This window comes from Nilaparvata lugens, chromosome X, assembly GCF_014356525.2.
Source record: "Nilaparvata lugens isolate BPH chromosome X, ASM1435652v1, whole genome shotgun sequence".
In the NCBI taxonomy this organism is placed as follows: Eukaryota; Metazoa; Arthropoda; class Insecta; order Hemiptera; family Delphacidae; genus Nilaparvata; species Nilaparvata lugens.
The window spans coordinates 49146679-49168471 of NC_052518.1; the positions used below are offsets into that span (position 1 = coordinate 49146679).

Genomic DNA, 21793 nt, shown 5'->3' on the forward strand with positions numbered 1-21793 from the left:
ACTGTCTGAACTGTGTATTTGGATTGCTCTTAAAATATCCGTTTGATTTCACATTCTGATCCTTCTTAAATGAAAGAGCAAACACGTTGTCTTGATTTGCTGCGGTCGCTTGTTCAACTCGTTCGGCTACGACTACCGCCTCTTCCAAGTTTTTTGGGGGATGAACTTGTAGGGTTATGGACGCGGAACCAAATAATCCTCAAATGAAAGCTGTCAAAACCGTTCTATCTAGTTGGAGGCGAGCGTATTAAGCTTCTGCAGGATGATCGTTGGGGATTGGTATTGCCTTTAAGCCTAATTCTCGACAGTGATCCGCATACGCGCATATTGGCTCATTCCGGTGTTTTTAATCGCACTCAACATGAATAAATGACTTTCAGGTTCTCGTAACTCTTTGAATCTTTCTAGAAGAACTTTTTCATACTCGACAAAAGTTGGTCCCTCGGATAATAATTCGGGATGAGTGTTCAAACAGACAGACGCAGCCCCAGATGTTTTTAATTTACATATGAGCTTTTTATCGTTATCAGACCAATAACCAGACTGTGCTACAAATTTTAAATTTTGAATAAATTCCTCTACTTTTTGTCCACCTTCTTCACCTGAAAATGTTCTTACAAGTGATTGTAAACCTAAATCCTTACGTACTAAGGTTGTTGGTCAAACCTGTTGACTGTTTGAAGCATTAACAGTGTCTAACTCTTGCTGTAATCTAGGTTTTTCTAAGTGTTCACGTTCCGATTGTGCCCTAAGTTGTCTCAATTGCTCTTGTAAACACTCTATTTCTGATCTATCTACATTTTGAACAGGTAGATCAGGTTGTACTTCATTCATCTTGAAGAGTTGACTTGAAATCTTAAATTTTGAATGGTTTCTCTGAAAAATCTTATTTCTATTAATCTAACAATTCTATTTCCATCTAAGATCTGATTATAATAAAGTAATCAACATTCACTTTCTCAATTAAATCTATTTTTCAATTCAAATTTTCTATTATTTTCTCGTTTCTAACAGTGAATTTTTTTGTCCCATGACTCCCAACTGGTTCGATAGACATTTTTGCAGTCTATCCCACCGCACGCCACCAGTTTTGTAACTGCCCTTGATGGGGGTTGAAGATATCTTATTACTACTACAAGGGAGTCATGGGAACTGGATAGACAACAACATTGTATTACCTAAAGAATTTCTCATTTATTAGGCTATGTCAATTACTTGAAATTTAAAGAATGAACTATGCAGTACATTTTATCCAAATATTATTCCTACAAAAACTACCTTACAATAAGATTCTGCTAACTAGAAATTTACTACAACAATGATTTTATTAATTAGGGTCTCGGCCGGGTGAAAATGTTTTATAAGGAGCTAGAAATTTTGGCACCTACCCACAGCTATCACTCCCACCATAATCCCAAACCACAGGACACTCACGTATATCATAATGCCGGAAAAATAACTTAACTTTTTGCAATACGGTTTGGATTTTGATCCACTCGATACCTCGGTTGTTTAACGACTGGAAGCTTTCTGTCTGGAAAACTTTCCCCTCTCCACGTCAGTGTGCCAGAAGGCCTAACTGCTGCTATTGGAAGAGTCGGTTCTCACGAGATTCGGCAAGCGGGTACTTGCCAGGTCTGCAGTATTCCTCTGTGAAAATATCTACAGGCTACCAAACATCCGCCTTGTCCTTGCCTCGTGGAGCTGCCTCATCCGTAAGAACTAGCAAATATTCCTGAATTTGCTGGTTCCAAGAGTCGTTTAGACATAAGTTAGCCGAATATTATTGTCGCTGCAAAAATACTACTTACTCACTAAATTATATATTTTCTCACTAAAGTCCAACTACGAAATTATTATTCTAATATCAGAGTCTTTTCTCCTGAAAAAAATCTTAAATCTAAAACACGAAAAAATCAATCAATAAATAAGTAATCAAATACTACCCATGTCACAAACAAATATGTTAATAATCACTAAGAAAAAACTAAACGTCTTTTCGACCATATACATGAAATAGAAAAGAAGTAGAAAAGAACATGTCATCAACGAAAGTGAACAAAGATTGAGAAGGGCTACCAGAAATTCCATAAGAAGTTTATGTGAGGAATGTGCAAATACAGAGTAAAACAAAAATAAATTCAACAGAGAAACTCTCCTATCAGTGAATCATGAACTTAAAACTGCCAAAATAAATCCCCAAAATCATAATACTTGAGAAAAGATCTTCTATCTAAGATAAAACTACCAAGAAAGTTTAAGAATCTGAACAAAGATCAAACTTATGAGAGAACTCAACAAGAGAACTTGCAATCGTATTGCTCTATTATCATTACTGTATTTATTTTGTCTGTAGGTTAATGTAATATCAATGAACCTTTTAGTAGTTTGATGATGATTCTCATCACTATTCAATTTTTTTTCTCAATACATCTGATAGTCAGCTCACATATTATACAGTATAAGTCTTTTTCAATGTATATTTGAATATTGATATTGAGTAATACTAGTAGATTAGTTTTGGTAGAGTCACTTCGGATTCAATGAATTTCATCATTCATATAATATAATATATCTATAGTTCCGAGATATCTAGGTTTACTTCTCATTTAAGATAAACGAATAAATGAATAAATATTTTATTGTCTTGCATGGCAGTCCGAGAATGGACTGAATACAGTAACAAATTTTTTTCTTTTCTTTTATCTATATTTAAGAAAACAATTTCAAGATAATAATTTCATAAAAAACAAAATTTAAATATTTATGGAAAATTTCACTTCCCTTAATGAATATAGATATATTACATTCAATTAATGATATATATTGTAGATATATTACATCACTTGATGATTTTAATGACACTTTTTTCTCACTTGATAGTGTAGTTGTTTTTCAAATGAACATCCATAGTATTAACTGTAATTTTGATAATTTATTACTATACATAAATGGCATGAGGAACATGCCTCATATTAGCCTATTGTTCTGTTTGAAGCATGGATAAAGCCTGATGATAACATGAACTTATTTAATATTGATGGGTATGATAAGACGACTTCTTGTACTGATAACTGATGCGGTGGTCTTGTGATATTTTACAAGCAGTTCTTTCATTGTAATTTAATTGAGAGCTCACTGGTTGGAGCTGATTCCATCGTTTTAAATTTTAAATATGGGCAGTTGAGTTTTGTACTTGTTGGGGTTCACAGATGGCATACAAACAGCAATATTCCGTCATTTCTTAAGTCATTTTCTGAACTTCTTTCTGGGATAGATCACGAAGAAGTTGTTTGTGTTGGAGACTTCAATATTAACATTAATCTTACCAACCCTCTTGTGGATCAATATTTTGAGATTTGTGCTACAAATGGCTTAGAGAGTCTGATAGATGTCGATACAAGAGCTACTGATAATTCTTCTACTTGTATAGACCATATTCTATACAGAGGACGGTCTTCTTCATATGTTTTCTCTGCCGTCTTGGAGGCTGGTATAACTGACCACCGTGCTGTATGTGTCTCTATGCCCTGCACTAAGGCGGTCAATAATCACCGTGATTGCACTGAGCGCATTGTAGTTGACTATGATAGATTGAATGATTTACTTGCTGAGGAAGAGTGGGGATCTGTTTATGGGTGTGATGATCTTGATTTAGCATATTCAAATTTTGAGAGTGTATTACATGCTCACATTCAGTTGGCAACCACTAAGTCTATAAGAAACAGCGGAAATCATAGATCTAGAATGCTCAAACCGTGGATGAATCAGGGTCTCTGTAATGCCATCAACACAAGAGATAAATTATTTAAGATAATGAATAGAAATCGGGGTGATGAGTCGGCTAAACAAAATTACATTTCATTCAAGAGGAAGGTTAGAGTATGGATTAAACATGCAAAAGAATTATATTATAAAACACTTTTTAATGAAAATAGGGGTAATAGTAAAAAACAATGGCAAATTATAAATAGTCTGGTTGGAAGACAGAAAGCCAAAAATTTTTCATTACGTCTTGTATCAAATAATGTAGAAGTTACAGATAAAACTGAGATTGCTGAAATTTTCAACAATTATTTTATTGATGTATCAGGGGTGAGGTCACAACGGGGTCAGCTTCCTTCAGAAGAAGTGATTGAAAGCTATATAGGATCTTTCAAGGTCGACAGCAACACTCAATCCTTGTTTTGGAGACCTGTTTGTCCAGAGGAAGTGACCAGTGTTATTGCTGGACTGCATGGTTCCAAGGCTCCAGGAATGGATGGGTTTCCATCAGCGCTCATAAAGAGTATCTCCTCTAGGATACATATTGTGTTAGCTTACCTTTCAACAAAAGCTTATTGGATGGTAAGTTTCCATCTAAATTGAAAATTGCAAAGATTATACCAATCCCAAAAAAGCGCAATAGCACAACTGTTGAAGAGTTTTGACCTATTTCCTTGTTATCTATATTTTCAAAAATTTTAGAAAAAATAGTTGAATCACGTCTTATTTTGTTTCTGAATGTGTCTGATTTTTTCGCGTCAAATCAATTCGGATTTAGAGAGGGTCTGAGCACAGAACTAGCACTGAGAAAGTTCATCTCTGAAATTCACGCCAATCTGAATCAGGGGGAAGTGTCCAGGGTCTCGGGTCTTTTCCTTGATATCAGAAAAGCATTTGATACAGTTGATCATGATATCCTGATTAAAAAGTTTGAGTTAGCTGGAGTCCGTGGGTTGGCTTTGGATTGGTTCCGATCATACCTCCATGAAAGGAATCAATTTGTATGTATTGATGGTGCTGTGAGTACAAAACAATTGATTCAAGGAGGTGTACCCCAGGGATCAGTTTTGGGCCCGGTGCTGTTCCTTATATTCATTAATGACCTTTTTGGTGGACCCTTTAAAGGGAAAATAACAGCATTTGCCGATGACACCGCTTTCACATATGGTGAGTCCAATTTGCAGAATCTTCAGTCTAGTATGCAAGCAGATCTCAATTTACTATCTCTATGGTTCACCTTTAATAAACTAAGATTAAATTCTGAAAAGACAACATTTGTCAACTTTGGCCTCACCCAATCTTTTCATAGCCCACTCAAGTACCATTCCATTGACTGTGTAAGCTCCGAGAATTGCCTTTGTAGTGCAATCCAGCAGACAGATACTGTGAAGTATCTGGGAGTTGTGGTGGAGAGGGATCTCTTATGGAGGGCCCATATCAACATACTCAGGAATGGACTGAGGCAACTGCGTCATAGATTTTATTATTTGAAAAAAGTATGTCCCAGGTCAGTTTTGAGAGAGATCTACTTCTCTTTGGCACACTCTAGGCTCTCTTATGGTGTTGCTTGCTGGGGTTGCACATATATTACCCATATGAAACCTCTAATTAGATTACAGAAATCATTAGTTCTTACTATTGGAGCTGGAAGACATGTAGGTAGAGAACATATTTTTGCAGTATTGAATATTCTCCCATTAAGATCAGTGTTCTGTTACAAAGTGCTCACTCAATTTTATCAAGCGAGTGGTAACCTCGGCAATACAGTAGATGCACAGGTGCTTAGGCCTGCCACATGCTTCATGGAGAGAGTCAGGTTGCCCAGACCTAGAAGCACTTTTTTCCAGAAGTCGTTCCTGTTTCTTGAGGGTGAATTTCATAATAGTTTACCAGATGAAATTAAGCACTGTGACTAATTCTCTCTATTCAAGAGATCTGTTTAAAGATACATTATGTCATTAACTGAGGATGAAATTGAAAGAATGTATTTTGTAATAATTTGAATCCTTATTCTTTTTCTTATCCAGTTTTTTTCATCCAGTTTGAAAAATAAGGATGGTAAATGGTAGGCTACTATATTAATTCTTAACTCTTAATTCTTGGGTTGTTCATTCAAAGAGTTTCTGTGCAGTGTACACCAGCTGCATTTCGTTGAGAAAGGAGAAAGAATGTTTCATTACAGTATTTTAATTTTTTTCCTTTTTGTGTCATTGAGTGATGTGAAATTTCATTTTGTTTTGTTATTCGATTCATTTTTTCATTCATTTATTTTATTTATTATTGAATGATTATTGTCATTAAAAGATTTAATTATAATGTATTTACAGGGATAGTTCGGTTATTTCTTGATAAGTTAGTTGATTGTTTGGTTTTTTGAATCTATTACTTCTTATTCTAATTTAAATATAATCAGTGTAATATCATTAGTACTGTGCTCCCATATGCGGACAAGCTCCTTGAGCTTTGCATATGTGTATTATTTTTCAGTTAAAAACTTGTTTTTATTTGTATGAAGATGTTTTATGTTATGTATTTTCTTTGACTGAGAATAAACATTTTATTTATTTTATTTATTATTTATTTATATTCATAACTGAACAAGTAACAACCAATCCTAATACAAATTCTGTTCTTCCAAGTACCTCCTCTGCCTAATGAGTATGACGAATCATTTTTTGAAGTAGCAATCTAGAAATAATTGCAGCAGATTGAGGCTCTGCAAAGTTAGAGATTTCGAAAAACACTTTCTTACATTATTATGAATTAGAAAGTACTTTGATCATGTTGATAATTTGAATACATGTAAGAAGCTGGTTGCTTTACATTCACGCTTCTTCTTTCTAATCATATGAACCATATGACTTGTTAATAATTTACTAATGTTGTTTATCAAACTATCATTGAATGTTCATATTTGTACAGTTTAAGTTATTGAGATTATTTATATTATAATTGACATTAAAAATCGATTTTCTAAAGTAAATGAAAATCTTTCGTCAATTATTCATTAATGTGCGAAGTAAGATCATTATAAATCGATTTTTTTGTTCAACATGCCGAAAAAAGGTAAGAGTGAATTTTCAATTGATATTGATAGGAAATTTGTTTTGGAAAAATTCTCGGGGAAAATTGGACAAAATGCAAAATTCTGGCTGGAAGATTTTGAGAAAGAATGTATCCGTTACAATATCCACAACGATGAAGAAAAAATAACATGTTTAAGACTATTTTTAGAAGGGGTATACTTCCAACAAATATAAATTAGGATTGGAAAATTGGAATTTGTGGTCAAAAACATTTCTCCAAACTTTTTCTAATAAAGGCTGGTCAAATGTGAGATATGCATATTCATTCAAATACATTGAAAATTTTGGATCTATGCTTGATTATGCTTTGAAGAAGGAACGATTATTGCTTGAATGTGAGAGAACTATGACAGATGAATCTAGAATCTCACATATTGTTGTGGGACTACCAGTTCATATTCAGAATAGATTAGATAAGGAAAATATCGAGACCACAGAAGATCTGATGAATGAGATTCAAAAATATGATTCATTCACAAACTCAAACGGACATAGTCATATAAATAGCCAGAAAAAAGACTCAACAAAGATGGAAGAGATAAGAAGAAAGAAGACTCCTTGTTCTGTATGTACAGCCTTGGGAAAACCAAATCGCTTTCATCCTGCAGAGATCTGTAGGAATAGAAATAAAACAGTGAATTTCACAACCTGTGAGGAAAATACACTCGATGTTGATAACTCAAAAAACTGAATAAGCCGGCGTGTAAGTTCATTCCATTGATTACAGTTAATGTACTAGTTGATAAAAAGAAGATTGTAAAAGGGGTTTATGACAGTGGCTCAAATATCACTCTAATAAATCAGAAAATTGTTGATGAGCTGAAGACAAAACTTATGAACGACCATAACCTTTTTCGAACTATTAGTGGTGTGAATTTTACAAATCGCCGGGCCAAAATTCCAATGAAAATCAAAGAAAATCGAAGAAATATTAGATGTATATGTTGTGAAGAACAATAATTTCTCTTATGACTTACTTCTTGGATTGGATGCAATAAAAAAGTTCAAATTGATACAGAATGAAAATTTAGAAATTTTACAGAAGGTTGATGACAAAACAGATGTTGAAAGATTGAATTATGAGTCATAATTGAAGACCGCGCCTGCAATTTTTCAAAGAATATTGGGTAACACTTTACAAAAAAAAAGTTGACTGATTTTTGTACTTGCTACATTGATGATATTTTAATATTTTCAAAGACATTTGAGGAACACTTGAAACATATAAACCTCGTACTTGATGCGGTTTATAAAGAAGGGTTCAAGCTGAAATTGGAAAAATGTAACTTTGCAAGGAGTTCAATTAAATATTTGGGACACATAATTGAAAATAACTCAGTCCGTCCACTCACTGACAATCTCAAAGCAATTGAAAATTTCCCACAACCGAAAACCAAGAAGAATGTACGCCAGTTTTTGGGGAAAATAAATTTCTATTATAAATACATAGAGAATGCAGTGAAAGTTCTAGAACCTTTACACAATCTACTGAGGAAGGACATACCTTTTATCTGGTCAGAGACATGTGATAAAGCTTTCCAAAACGTGAAGAAATACTTATGTTCTAGTCCCGTATTACAAATTTATGATTATGAAAAACCAGTATTCATTTTCACCGATGCCAGTGGAGAGGGATTTGGAGCTGTACTGAAACAACCAAAAGAAAATAATGAGCTTCATCCAGTAGCATATTTTTCAAAAAAACTGAGCCCTGCTCAAAAGAAGAAAAAAGCTATTTATCTGGAATGTATGGCTATAAAAGAGACAATTATGTATTGGCAATATTGGTTGATAGGACGGAAGTTTACAGTGATCACAGACCACAAACCATTGGAGAATCTTAGAGTGAAAGCACGAACCGATGAAGAATTGGGAGATCTTGTATACTACCTATCGCAATATGATTTCACATTGATATATAGCCCAGGAAAAGGAAATGTTGAAGCAGATACTTTATCAAGAAATCCAGTTTTAGAGCACTTTGAAGGAAATGAAGACATTTTAACAGTTGTGAATTTGATATCTATACAAGAAATAAAAGACGATCAAGAAAAAAACAAAGAAGCAATAATGAATAATAGGAATGTTGAATATAAAGAGGAAATATTCTACAAATGTATGAAAGGAAACAAAAGAATCTTCCTTTCTCAAGAAAAGGGTAAAGAATTGATTGAGAAAATTCATTTTCAACTAGGACATATCGGAACTCACCACACACTATTACACATACGTCCACATTACTACTTTTCCAACATGGATGAAATGGTCAAGCGCTATTGTGATTCGTGTCATATATGTAAGAAGAATAAAACAAGAAGAGGTCGCTCAATAGGATTACTTTCACAATTGGGTCCAGCTAGTGAACCGTATGAGATCATGTCGATAGATACTGTTGGAGGGTTTGGTGGAAACAACTCAACAAAACGATACCTACACATATTGGTCGATCACTTCTCTAGATATGCATTCACTTCAAGCTCTAGCGGTCAAACTACTAAAGAATACATTCGTTTGCTAGATCCTATCTTACAAAACCATTCTGTCCTATTAGCTGATCAATATGCGTCTATCAAATCAAAAAAGTTTAGAGATTACCTACTCGAAAAAGGTGTTACAATGGTGTTCACATCGGTAGATTGCCCACAATCAAATGGTCTTAATGAGCGGCTAAACCAGACATTGGTGAATTGTATTAGATGCAAAGTGAATAGTCCAGAAGGAAGAACGCAGACGTGGTCGAAAATAGCGGAAAGTTGCACATCAGAATACAACAAGACAATCCATAGCACTACTAAATTTACACCAAGATATCTGCTATTGGGAGAGGATTTGGAAATAATACCATCACAACTGAGGAAAAAACGAAACTTACAAATAGACAGAGAAGAAGCAATAAAAAATTCCAATTTAAACCACAAACGGAACAAACTGAGATGTGATAAGAACAGAAGAATATATGGTTTCAAGGAAAAAGAACTAGTGTATATAGAAAAAGGGAACAAGTTGAATAGAAATAAATTAGATGAAGTTAGAAGTGGACCGTTCCCCATTATAAGAAGAATATCAAACTCAATGTATGAAGTGGCCTGCGGAATCAATGGGAGTGAACCAATCATCTGTCACTCAAGCAAATTGACACCTTCGAGGAAGTTTCTCGTTCAAGGGGGGGAGATGTAAGAAGCTGGTTGCTCTACATTCACGCTTCTTCTTTCTAATCATATGAACCATATGACTTGTTAATAATTTACTAATGTTGTTTATCAAACTATCATTGAATGTTCATATTTGTACAGTTTAAGTTATTGAGATTATTTATATTATAATTGACATTAAAAATCGATTTTCTAAAGTAAATGAAAATCTTTCGTCAATTATTCATTAATGTGCGAAGTAAGATCATTATATACATGTGTATAATTTTGTATAATTTTTATACAATTGTTGTAAATAAATCAATAAATAAATAAGACTTCAATAATGGAAAATTTAGAATATATAACTGATAATGGTAATAAAGCAAGATATATAGTAAACTATTTAAAATGTATTAATTATACTAAGAATGTAATAGAAGATAAATGAGATATTATAAGTGTGACTAATGATAAGAGATCTAAAAGAGTACTAGTGGATGGAATAGGAGCTGTAATAAAATTTATTACTGGAAATATGGACTCGTATGATAGTGAAAGATATGATAATTCACTTGAACATTTGAAAGATATTTAAAACAATTTGATAAAACAAATATCAGCTCAATACTCATCAAGTTCATAACTTATGGCTGAATTCAATCAGTTGCTTACAGCCCTGGGCTTGAAATGACGTCAGATGTCATGAGCATGGAGTTGGTTTTTACTAAACCTTTCTCTGTTAAATTCTGCTCTAGAGAGGAGTGGAAGTCTCAGGAAGGGCCCTATCCCAAAAGAGGCAGCCTTGTCTCGTACACAGACTGTTCTCTCATTGAAGGGAAATCTGGCTATGGGGTGTACAGTGATTCACATAGAACACAAGTTTATGCAAGTCTGGGACAACACTGTACCATCTTTCTGGCAGAGATTTGGGGCATCATGGCTTGTGCCAACATAGGCATTGCCAGGCGCTATTGCAATAAGCTTATACTAATCCTGTCAGATTGTCAGGCAGCCCTCAAGGCTCTTGACTCCAATGAAATCAAGTCCAAATTGGTGTGGGAGTGCCACAAAACACTCAGCAGGCTTGCAACAAGCAACTCTTTGCATCTTGGTTGGGTACCTGGTCATGTAGGCATAGGAGGTAATGAGCGTGCAGATGAGCTTGCTAAGCGGGGTTCTAGCATGCCATTCTTTGGCCCAGAGCCAGGCTGTGGCATAAGTAAAACAACTGCCTTCCACACAATAAGTAAATGGTCCATGGACTTACACCACCAGCAATGGCAGGGTCACCTTGGTCAAGCAAAAGGTTGCTGGCAGACGCAAGCCCTTGCTTCACCAGCTGGCTGGTGAGTCTGGGTAGAGGTCAGGTCAAGCAGGTGATTGCCCTCATAACTGGACATGGCCACTTCAGGAACATATCCAAACAATTGGACTGAGAAATGAAAGCTAGATATGTAGGCTTTGTAATCAGTCTGAAGAGACTGCTAAGCATATCATACTGGATTGCGAAAGTCTTGGAGCTAGAAAAAGGGCTCTGTTCGGCTGCAAATAACCAGGTGAGGAATGGGATGTTGGTATAGGGAAAAAACTCCTGCACCTTGTAAAGGACATGGGAGTTGGTTTGCCTAACTAACATACTTTGGAACACACAATAAGCTTTGGTTGACGTGTGAGGTTCTTTGAACCTTTGGATCCTTGAATCCGTCCCTTCAAAAACATAAACATAATCAGACTTTGAACATTGTTAATTATGATATTAATGAGTTAGAGTAAAATGAAATTTGTAAATGATAAGCTCAGCGATTATGTAGAACTAGAGAAATTTAGAGATTTGCTGAACCAATTGAATATTCTATATAACATTGTATTAAGTTTGATCCAAGATATTGAAAACTCTGTAACATTCTGCAAATCGAAAGTTTTACATCCTAGTATTATTTCAACTAAAGAATTGTATTATTAGATAACCAATATCGCTGGTTACTATCAGAAAAAATTACCATTGAAACCTGAATTGGAAAATATGTGGTAATTCGAGAATTTGATAGATGTTAACTAACGTCTAGAGAAATCATTTACTTTTTGAACTTACCAATCGTGAATGAATCAAATTATAACTTATACAAATAGGTCTCTGTGCCCAATATATTTCAAAATGAATATGTAACTGTCATACCCAAAATCAGATACTTACTCAAGTCAAACGATGATCATAATAAGAAAGAAATATCAATTGAAGGTCTAACTAGTGAATGTACTAGAAAAACAAGTTCAAATTTTATTTGTTCTATAGAAAATTTATATCATGACTAATTGAATTGTGAAAAACAAATTATTGAATTAGGAACTACATCAAACTGTAAATATAGTAAGATGAGAATAGGTTATAGTATTGTTAAATGGATTCCAGAATTGAATAGCTATTTGTGTATCTTTCCAAATTAAGAAATCATAAAAATTGACAAGCAATCAGAAACTATAACAAAATCTGTAAAAGGAGTTTATTCAATCAATAGCAACAACAATACATTCTATTATAATGGTGAAATACTTAATTTCAATCCTATTGATGTTAACAAGCACACCCCATAAGGGAAGAAAGTATTTTCATTAAAAGCATTAGTTTTTGTACAATTATTTTGTGTGTACTTCTTATTCTAATGTCAATTGTTCTATTGGATCGTTATCTAAGTAGAAAAGTTACACCCAATGTAAACATTGTTAACAACCCTACCCCTGAAGCTCTTTTTAGGGATGGAAGAGTTATATAGCGAATTACTTATATACTCAGCACTCCTCATTCTATTATTTTTGATGTAGCATAATTGTAGTGGAAGGTAACTTTGTATTTAGTAGTCAGTTCTGAGCTAGCGCACATAGCGAACGGACCTCTATCGCAACATATAAAATTATTGTAATATGTGGTTATCAAATAAATTCATTTAAAAAAACTATTTGATCAATCGCAAATCTAACTTGTATAAAATTTTTTTTTGTATTGTAATTCATTACTGTATTGTTTTGTATTAATTTGTCAATATTTTCACAGATTTCCGCGCCAAATGAGAAGAAACTGAACATACTGATACTTGGCGGTCTGTATGATACTGAACCAGCTGGTAGAGAGATAGCTTATAGGCTTGCAATACACCTAACATCTGGCTACCATTCCAAAGAGCCCTTATATCGTAAACTGCTGAACAGAACAATTTTCCATATAATCCCTGTTCTTAGTTCTCACTTTGATCATTTTGAAGCTGATCTCAACTGTCATTCAGCTGACAGCTCAATGAATCCAGTTGCTAATGCTTTTGCTACAAACGATCTGGACAGCTCGTCATTAGCGAAGAAACTTTTCAATCTGATCCAAGATGTTGGCTTCGACTTTATCTTCAGCATTGAAGGTGGCGGTATTTCTCTGAAGTAAGTACGATATCAATTTCTGAATTTGAAGTCATCTTTATATGTATATACTATGAATGGAGTGATTCATTCATTCATTCACTCTCTCATCAGCAGATGTAAAAATAGACCAAACCAGAATTATTAAAATTTTTCTTGCTCGTTTTTTTGATCTTCTTGACATGACGTGCTAAGAAGGGATTTAAAAAGATCACATTAGACATTTTTTTCCATAATGAAAGTGAGAAATATTCATATTTTGTACACAGGCTTAGGGACTTCATTTTTCCATAGCTAGAAACTGATCAAGAATCGATTCGCTGTGTGTTCGCGCTGATAAGCCGAATATATCTTGGATAATTTGATTGAGATAATAAATTGATTTATATAAGTTGAGATTCGTGCGTCTGCTACTACGTTGTAAGGATGACCACTTGAAGAGTGGTTCACAACTCACCTAAAGCTAGGAACGCACCTAGATCATCCGCCTCATTACCCATGCATAAGCCTGGAGCTCATGTTGGCATCACACTAAGAAAAGCATGTAAAACGATTATGAAAATTTTCACGAGTACGCAAGAAATGGACGATTTGCCAGTGTTATACTATGTTCTAAACGTTCCTCTTATGATCAATCCTCGGATGATAAATCATCAGAGGATTATCATCCACAGGCTCCGCTTAGGAGTCTGGGACAGTTTCAATATAGTATTCATATTTTGTCTCTCTAATTTGCAGCCACCCCCATGTGGATGACGACCATATATCTGAAAGTATTTATCAAATGTTTGATGATGGTTTCACAAAACAACGTCCATCTAATGTAAGTGTATAAAAAATCTAATGTAATAATTGATCTAATATAAAAATATGCCTGCTTTGAAGGAACACTTCTCAGAATGCCTTATCCCCATTGGAGGCGATTTGCAATGGTCGACTCGATCTCCTGTTTTGCCCCCGTGTCATTTTTTTGTGTGGGTTTTTGAAATCCCGTGTCTATGTGAACCGTCCAAAGACTCTCCAATATTTAAAGAACATACTAATCGAAATTGCCAAAATTAAGCCTGCATTACTTGAAAGGGTGATATTAAATACTAGAAATAGGTACTTTAAGGGCCGGTTTACAAGCTCGGGATTTGATTTAGCTAAGTTCTAGACTTAAACTGGCTTTAAACTCTGGTGTCATAAAATTGGCTTTCCGAGTCAGAGTGTTAACGTAGCCGAAGACTTAAATAGACTCTGGAGTTTAGAGACCCTGGAGTTTATAATTTCGCTTTCTGAGTGAAGGGCTTATAAGTCAAGGACTTGAATTAGATTCTCGCATCTTTGAGTCGAGGATTTATCAAAAATGGTTAAGTCCAGGACTTGAAACAGCGTGATTTCATGCCCTCGACTGGGGTAGGGATTAAATTCAAGTTCTAGACCTAACCGAGCAAACACAATTCAGTTATTGTTTTGGAGTAGATGAATAGTCAAATAAATGCCATGGAAAACCTAAATTATTTTAATTAGTCCATCTAAATTCATAATTTATAGTTTGCAAGTTTATTTTGGAATAAAGTTCTTCATAATATTATGCGTAAAAAACTAACCTCATTTTACTATTGTGACATAACCTAAAAATGTTCAAGAAAAATAATACATGGATTGCCTTGCATGAATTTTATCTCCCAATGTGAATATTTTTAATCAATATCATATTCAACATATTAATAATAATAAATTATTATTCCAGTTTTTCAAACAAATACATTTTCCAACTCAATGGGTTGCATACTAAAATTTTTATTCCAAAATAAATGGCAAAGATCAATGATAAATAATAGCATAACGTAAATTGAAATGTTAATTTTCTTATTCATGTTTCAAAAGGCTGGGTTTTGCTGTGAATTTATAGACCTACAACATACAAAGAAATCGAAATGTATTTTCACGAAATAATTATTGTTACAAAATAGTTTGGAGAGCATTTGAATTATCCCGCTGCAATCAGCTGTTTTCGTTTTGCTATAATCCCATTAATCCAATAGAAAGTATTTATTCACTCTTCAAGCAATAAAAATCTGGAAAATACTTTTACATCATGATTCTATAGTGTCTGCTATGGCTGAGTTATTCTATTCTTAAAACTTGTTAATATATTATACAAGTTAAACCTTAAACTGTTGCCAGAACTGTCATAAATTCGAATCCCGCGTAGAATATGATTCTTTGATCATCATCTCATAGCGTGCACGAGAAAACGATCACATGGGCATCAGCCAGAGAATATATTATGTTCTTTCACTGTTAGCACACAAAATAATTGAATTTTTTCAGGTATTGAAGGAAAAATTGAGAATCTAGTTGGAGATCCAATGCGTCACGCTGTTATCCATCTCAACTCTTCTTCGCACCAATTCCACGTTACCAAAAACAGTGGTCTCTTCATGATATCACTACCACCGGGATATTACCATATGCAGGTGAATTATAGAATTTAAAATTATAAAAATACAATATGTTTCAGGCTCCGTAAATAGCTCCAGGGACAGAAAGCCATCTTTTGTATTCAAGCTGTCCAATACTCCAGAATAATTGCACGAAAAATTAACGTGTTCGGACTTTTTCGCAGCAAAAAGTACCTGGTGACTGGACTATTAGTAATATAAGTTTTTGTTTGACTTCTATATTCGGTAAATAATAATTATAAAAATCATTCACATTTAAAGAAAACTCTGCTTTTGCACTTTGACAATACATAGTCTTAATCTTGTGGCTTCTTTCTTATTTTTGAGTTGTATTTATGTATTTATGTTCAACGAGTACCTACATTCACATTCTGATGAAGTCTCCAGTGGCGTATCCAGAGGGGGGCGTATGGGGATATATGCCGAAGTGGAACCTGATTTTTTTTGTGGCTGGATCAGCCACAAAAATTAGCATCTAATACCATATTTTAGTTATATTGTACTATGTAAGTCGAGAAATATATAAGGGATGAGAGAATAGCACTGCAATAGCAATGATAATAATAATAATGAACTATTTTTTTATAGGCAGTGACGAGTGGTATGATTGTAGGGACTAGATAGCAGGGGATAGAGAAACTACAGATAGCACTTCAAAGTTTGATCACTTTTTACCATCTATTATTAGAAATAAATTCAATATAGCTTATATTGCTCTAGTTGATTATAGTTTATTCAGTTTTATGCATATCCTTGAACAAAGCTCCAGTAGCTTGAAAAATTCACAGTTATGATGAACAGGCGTAGTTTCTATCGTTGACAGGAGGGACACATCCATCTAATATTTAAAAAAAAAGTTTCAACCACCCCCCCCCCCCCCTAAAAAAACAAGTTTGAATACTCAATTGAAAATCAAGTAAATTTGAAAAAAAATATTAATCAAGTTAAAACTAAGCCTATAAAGCTGGTTGAGACAGTGCTTTATTGGAGCCAAAATTTAAGCATTCTAGCTTGTTCTAGCATTCTATCAAGAGTGAGATAAGAAATGTTTGAGGGCTGATGTGTTTTAATTGAGCTCCCAGTTTTTCTGATTTTATAGTGGGTTTTTGTCTGGGTATCCAGCTGAAAATTTGCACACTTGTTGTTGTGAATAGTGGCTACAGGACTGCGATTTTACTTTCCCTTCACACCTAATCTGAAGCAGTGAAACCACATATTTTCTTGCTCCATGCCGTCTCCGCCTGTTACTCGTGCGGCTGCTGGTACAAAATTTGGCAAAGATAAGGCCAACCTTATCTCTCATTCACCGGCTGGGCAGCAGCGGTTCAATCAACAACAACAGAGAGGTGTGAATCGGCCGCATACTTCTTCGTCTTGCTCGATAGCTGACGGCGTTCCTGTCTCCATGACGACCGAAGGACAGTTGGAGGCGGCTCTCGAAAACTGCTGTCAAGTGACGCATTTGTTGACAGAATTGCTGCTCATCTTGAGGAGCGTTTGTGCGAGCGTCTTTCTCAGACAATTAGCGCTCAGGTGCTCGCTGATCTCGATGGTCGACTTGAGGCGGTGGCGCGGAAAGCTGATGATGCTGCGAATGAGTTGGTCAACATCAGAACTCGTGTCGCCGAGCTTGCGGATAGTTTCGACTTCCGACTTGATGAATTGGCTCAATACTCCAGAAGAAATAATATTCGTTTATCCGGTGTTCCTGAGGGCGAAGGGGAAGATGTGACTGGGGCCGTCGTTAGCCTGCTCAACGACAAGCTGAAGGTCGGGATTGTGCCGGCCGACATTGACAGATGCCACCCTGTCGGTCGCCCGATCGCCCCTGTTTCGGCCGGCGGCGCGTCCTGTATGCGTCAGCCACGCCACACAGATTCTAATCAAGTTTGTGAGCTATCAGAAGAGGAATTTAGTTATTTCAAACAAGCGCCAATTGAGTGGTTCCGGCTTATTCGTGTATGAGGATCTCATTATGAAGCGACGTGTATTGTTTAGAGAAATGTGTGGAAAATTTTATTTTAGAAATGTGTGGAGTCGTGATGGTGTTGTGTTTTGGAGGCTGAACGGGAGGGTGGTCTCTCAGTTCTCAAACGGCCGTGTTAGTGTTGTGCATGCAAAACAATTGTTGCAATGAGTGTGTATTGGCTATAATTCACGCGTATGCAAGTGATAATTTTTTTCTTCTTTATTGAATCTTTTGTATGTGTATTTTAAGAATATTTTCTCCACTCTCTAGCTTGGTAGCTGAATCCTCTGTAATTTCTTAATGTGTATGAATTTCTCTGAATGAAAACGGCCCCTCCCGAGAGGCCGGATACCTTTTTTCAATATATGAAAAAATTATTAGCATTGCTGTAAAGGATGATATATATTATATAGTATGTAATCCGGTTATAAAGTATGATAACATTGAACTCCGTAGCCCCACAATAAATTATGTGTGGGAATTCAACTTTTTTGTTATTAGAGTTTTTGAGTAAATTTCTATATCATATTTGATAGGCGAAACAATTAGATAGAATACTGTATGGAGAAGAGTAATTCATTGAAAATGATAGTTCTAGGTAGTCAATTGATTTAAAATCAACTAATTGCTCTGCTATCACTGGATTTTTAATTATTATCATTTCGTTTCAGCAATGAAATTTTTGACAATCTACATGCAGTAATTTTGATTTAATAAATTTGTGAATTCTCTTTCAATGTGGTTGGAGAGTCGGATTCAAAGTGTGTTTCTATTTTCTAGTGAGTGAAGTTTGCTCAATGGATAGAAAATAGGCAGAAACGATACTGCCGTCATATTGTTTCATTTCATTTACATATACAATCAGTGCTGTCTTTTTTGTTTATCTCATTCTAGTAAGTAACATGGTTCCCTGTTTTACTTTACATTTCTTATCTGGATTATCAATTTGCTATCGTTATCTACTCTCACCACTCTGATTAATTAGAGCAGGTGATTATTAAATGACTGTGGAGACTCAACTATATATATTGTCGGCTTATATATTGAATTGAGCTTACTTTTAACATTTAATTTGTTGTACATATCTAGACATAATTAGTATTTTTTTCTTTTCTATAATCAATAAAAAATTAACTCTTATCCAATTTGTAGCTTCTGCTCCTGGTAAAATGTCTGAATTGAGCTTTCACTATCAGAATGTTAATGGATTAAGAACTAAGACGCATGAATTTTCGGAAAATCTTTTGAATTCAAATTTTGATGCCATAGCTTTGTCTGAAACTTGGCTTTACTCTCTTATTCCCGACCAAGAGCTATTTGATAATAGGTATACATCTATATATCGAATGACTTAACAAATTACGGAAGAAGAGGATGGGGTGTTGTTGTAGCTGTCAAAGATTGATATAGCTCTGAATTGGTAGCTTCTTCCCGTCGTGAGGGTTTCCAGTCTTTGTGTGTCAAACTAAATTTTGGTTATTGTAATGTATTTTTGATTGTTGTTTATATTCCACCTGCTTCGAATATGTGTATTTTTGAAAATTTCTATGATCATGTTGAGAGTCTCAATGGGTTAATTGATGGTAATATTATCATGGTTGGAGATTTTAATCTTCCTGAGATTAACTCGGCTGATTACAACTTATTTACTGGTTCCTTACGTGCAAGTAGACTAAATAATTTTTCAACATTGCTCAACTTGGTTAAAAAGGCGAGGTTATCCCTCATGGTTCACAGGGGAATAATTAGGGAAATTAAGGGAGCATAAGAATAATATTCTCAATGTAAAAAACCGTACTTTGGATCTGGTACTTCGCAACATTGATTTGAGTGTCCAGCGGGATGCATCACCTTTGGTTTTTGAGGATGCTCATCATCCTGCTCTGGAACTAACATTTATCATACCGTATCTCAATTTAAACCGTAATTCCAATTGTTTTTCTAATAACCTTATTTATAACTATAAAAAGCTTACTATTTAAACTTGTACATTATTTTGAATGATATCGATTGGTCCTCTCTCTATTGTATGACAGATGATGATGAGGCTGTTAATCATTTCTGTAATACTTCATTCTCTGTCATTGATTGCTGCGTACCTAGAAGAAATCCTGTAAAAAGGCGAGGTTATCCCTCATGGTTCACAGGGGAATAATTAGGGAAATTAAACTTAAGAACAGAATGGCAAGGAAGCGGAGACATTCTGATTTTCATAATCATAGATTTATATTGATTAGGCGTTCATTGAAAGCCAAAATACGTGAAGCCAATAAAAAGCACCTAATTACTGTTCAGTCCTCAGTGAGACGTAACATACGTAGTTTCTGGTCTTATGTGAATAACAAGCGTATTGCTGCAGCACCGAAGCAGAAAAGTATGTTTCTGAATTCATCACTAATCGAGAGTGGGGTGGATATTGCGAATGGCTTCGCCAATCACTTTGCCTCAATATACGACGATTCGATGGTTCCTTCTGCCATGAACTCACCGGTTGTGTCTGATCAGAATATTTTAAATCTAAGGACTGTTTCCATCGGAAATGTTGAGAAAGCTATCAAGTTACTTATGCCTAGGGCATCGTGTGGTCCTGATGGTATTCCACCTTTCCTGGTGAAGGGATGCTGCGATCTTTTGTCCATAAATCTTTGCTTCATTTTCAATTTATCTCTGAAACTTGGTGTTTTCCCGAATGAATAGAAGCTCGCTAGGGTCTCACCAATATTAAAGTCTGGCAACATGCAAGACATTGCTAATTTTAGACCAATAAGCTTGACAAATGTTTCTTCAAAGATTTTTGAAAGTATCATTTTTGATTCTATTTACAAGCACATGTTGAACAGTTTCAATAAACAGCAACACGGCTTTTTACCTGCTAAGTCGACTACTACAAATTTAATTGAATTTTCTTGTGATGTTTTGCATGGTCTGGAGTCTTTTGGGAGGGTTGATGTTGTATTCATTGATTTCCGAAAGGCTTTTGACCTTGTAAATCATGATGTTCTCCTACACAAACTACTGGCCTATAATTTCTCGAATTCTACTGTAGGATTTATAGCATCTTATTTGAAGAACAGAAAACAATTTGTTTCATATGATGGTTGTGATTCTGATCTATATGCAAACGTATCTGGTGTCCCTCAAGGTACATCATTAGGTCCTATTTTATTCCTCATCATGATCAACGATCTACCTGATGTATTAAAAAACTCTAAATGTCTTTTATTTGCCGATGATGTTAAGATATATAAAACTATTACCGGTGTAAATGATTGTGATTCATTACAAGAGGATATTAATGAGATTGCCACATGGAGCTCTGTGAATGGTTTGAAAATTAATGTTAATAAATCACACATAATGACATTTTCAAGACAAAATCTTCCTTTTAATTTCTCTTAAATGATGAATGGTTCTGCTCTTCCAATCAAAATATCGTGTAAGGATTTAGGAGTCTATTTTCAAAGTGATTTCAGATTCATCTCTCATATTGAACACATTTTAAATGTTTCTAATCGACTGTTGGGCTTTGTTATTAGAACTTGCAAACATTTCAGTAATTTAGATACCATCATATATCTGTACAAGTCGTTGGTAAGAAGTAGATTGAAGTATGCCTCAATTATTTGGGATCCTTATCATGCTGAATATTCTGATTCTCTTGAAAAAGTTCAAAATAAATTCCTTCCCTACTTGTATTTTAAAAAGTTTGGCCACTATCCCTATTTTGCATATCCCACTTCACAGCTCAGAATCATGTTCAAAATTCCAACATTAAAGTCCAGACGAAATCTCCAAGCCATCTTACATTTATATAAAGTAGTTAATGGTCTTACACAGCATCCTTTTCACCTGGAAATATTGGGCTTCTATGTGCCGACTGTTTTCTCGTGGGAGGTATTTTTGTTTTTTATACCAAGATCTCGAACGTTGCAAGATTATAAACTCACCCATCAATCGATCCATGAGACTTTTCAACACAGTATTGCG

General features: G+C 34.8%; 2 protein-coding genes across 3 annotated transcripts in view; both read left to right on the forward strand.

Moving 5' to 3' along the window:
- LOC111050394 (carboxypeptidase D) overlaps positions 1 to 14330 on the forward strand; it is a 296777-nt gene extending 282447 nt beyond the window's left edge. The window contains exons 14-15 of the mRNA XM_039441290.1: positions 13035 to 13408; positions 14126 to 14330. Of these exons, the coding sequence (XP_039297224.1) occupies positions 13035 to 13408; positions 14126 to 14222 (471 nt within the window). The 3' untranslated portion in view covers positions 14223 to 14330. The remainder of the gene's footprint in view (positions 1 to 13034; positions 13409 to 14125) is intronic.
- Positions 14331 to 15657: 1327 nt separating this feature from the next.
- The window catches only part of LOC111045750, a 106339-nt gene continuing 100203 nt past the window's right edge, over positions 15658 to 21793 (forward strand). The window contains exon 1 of one of the 2 annotated variants that reach the window (XM_039441295.1): positions 15658 to 15852. In XM_039441295.1, the coding sequence (XP_039297229.1) occupies positions 15745 to 15852 (108 nt within the window). In that variant the 5' untranslated portion in view covers positions 15658 to 15744. The remainder of the gene's footprint in view (positions 15853 to 21793) is intronic. The other variant, XM_039441296.1, reaches the window with a different exon arrangement.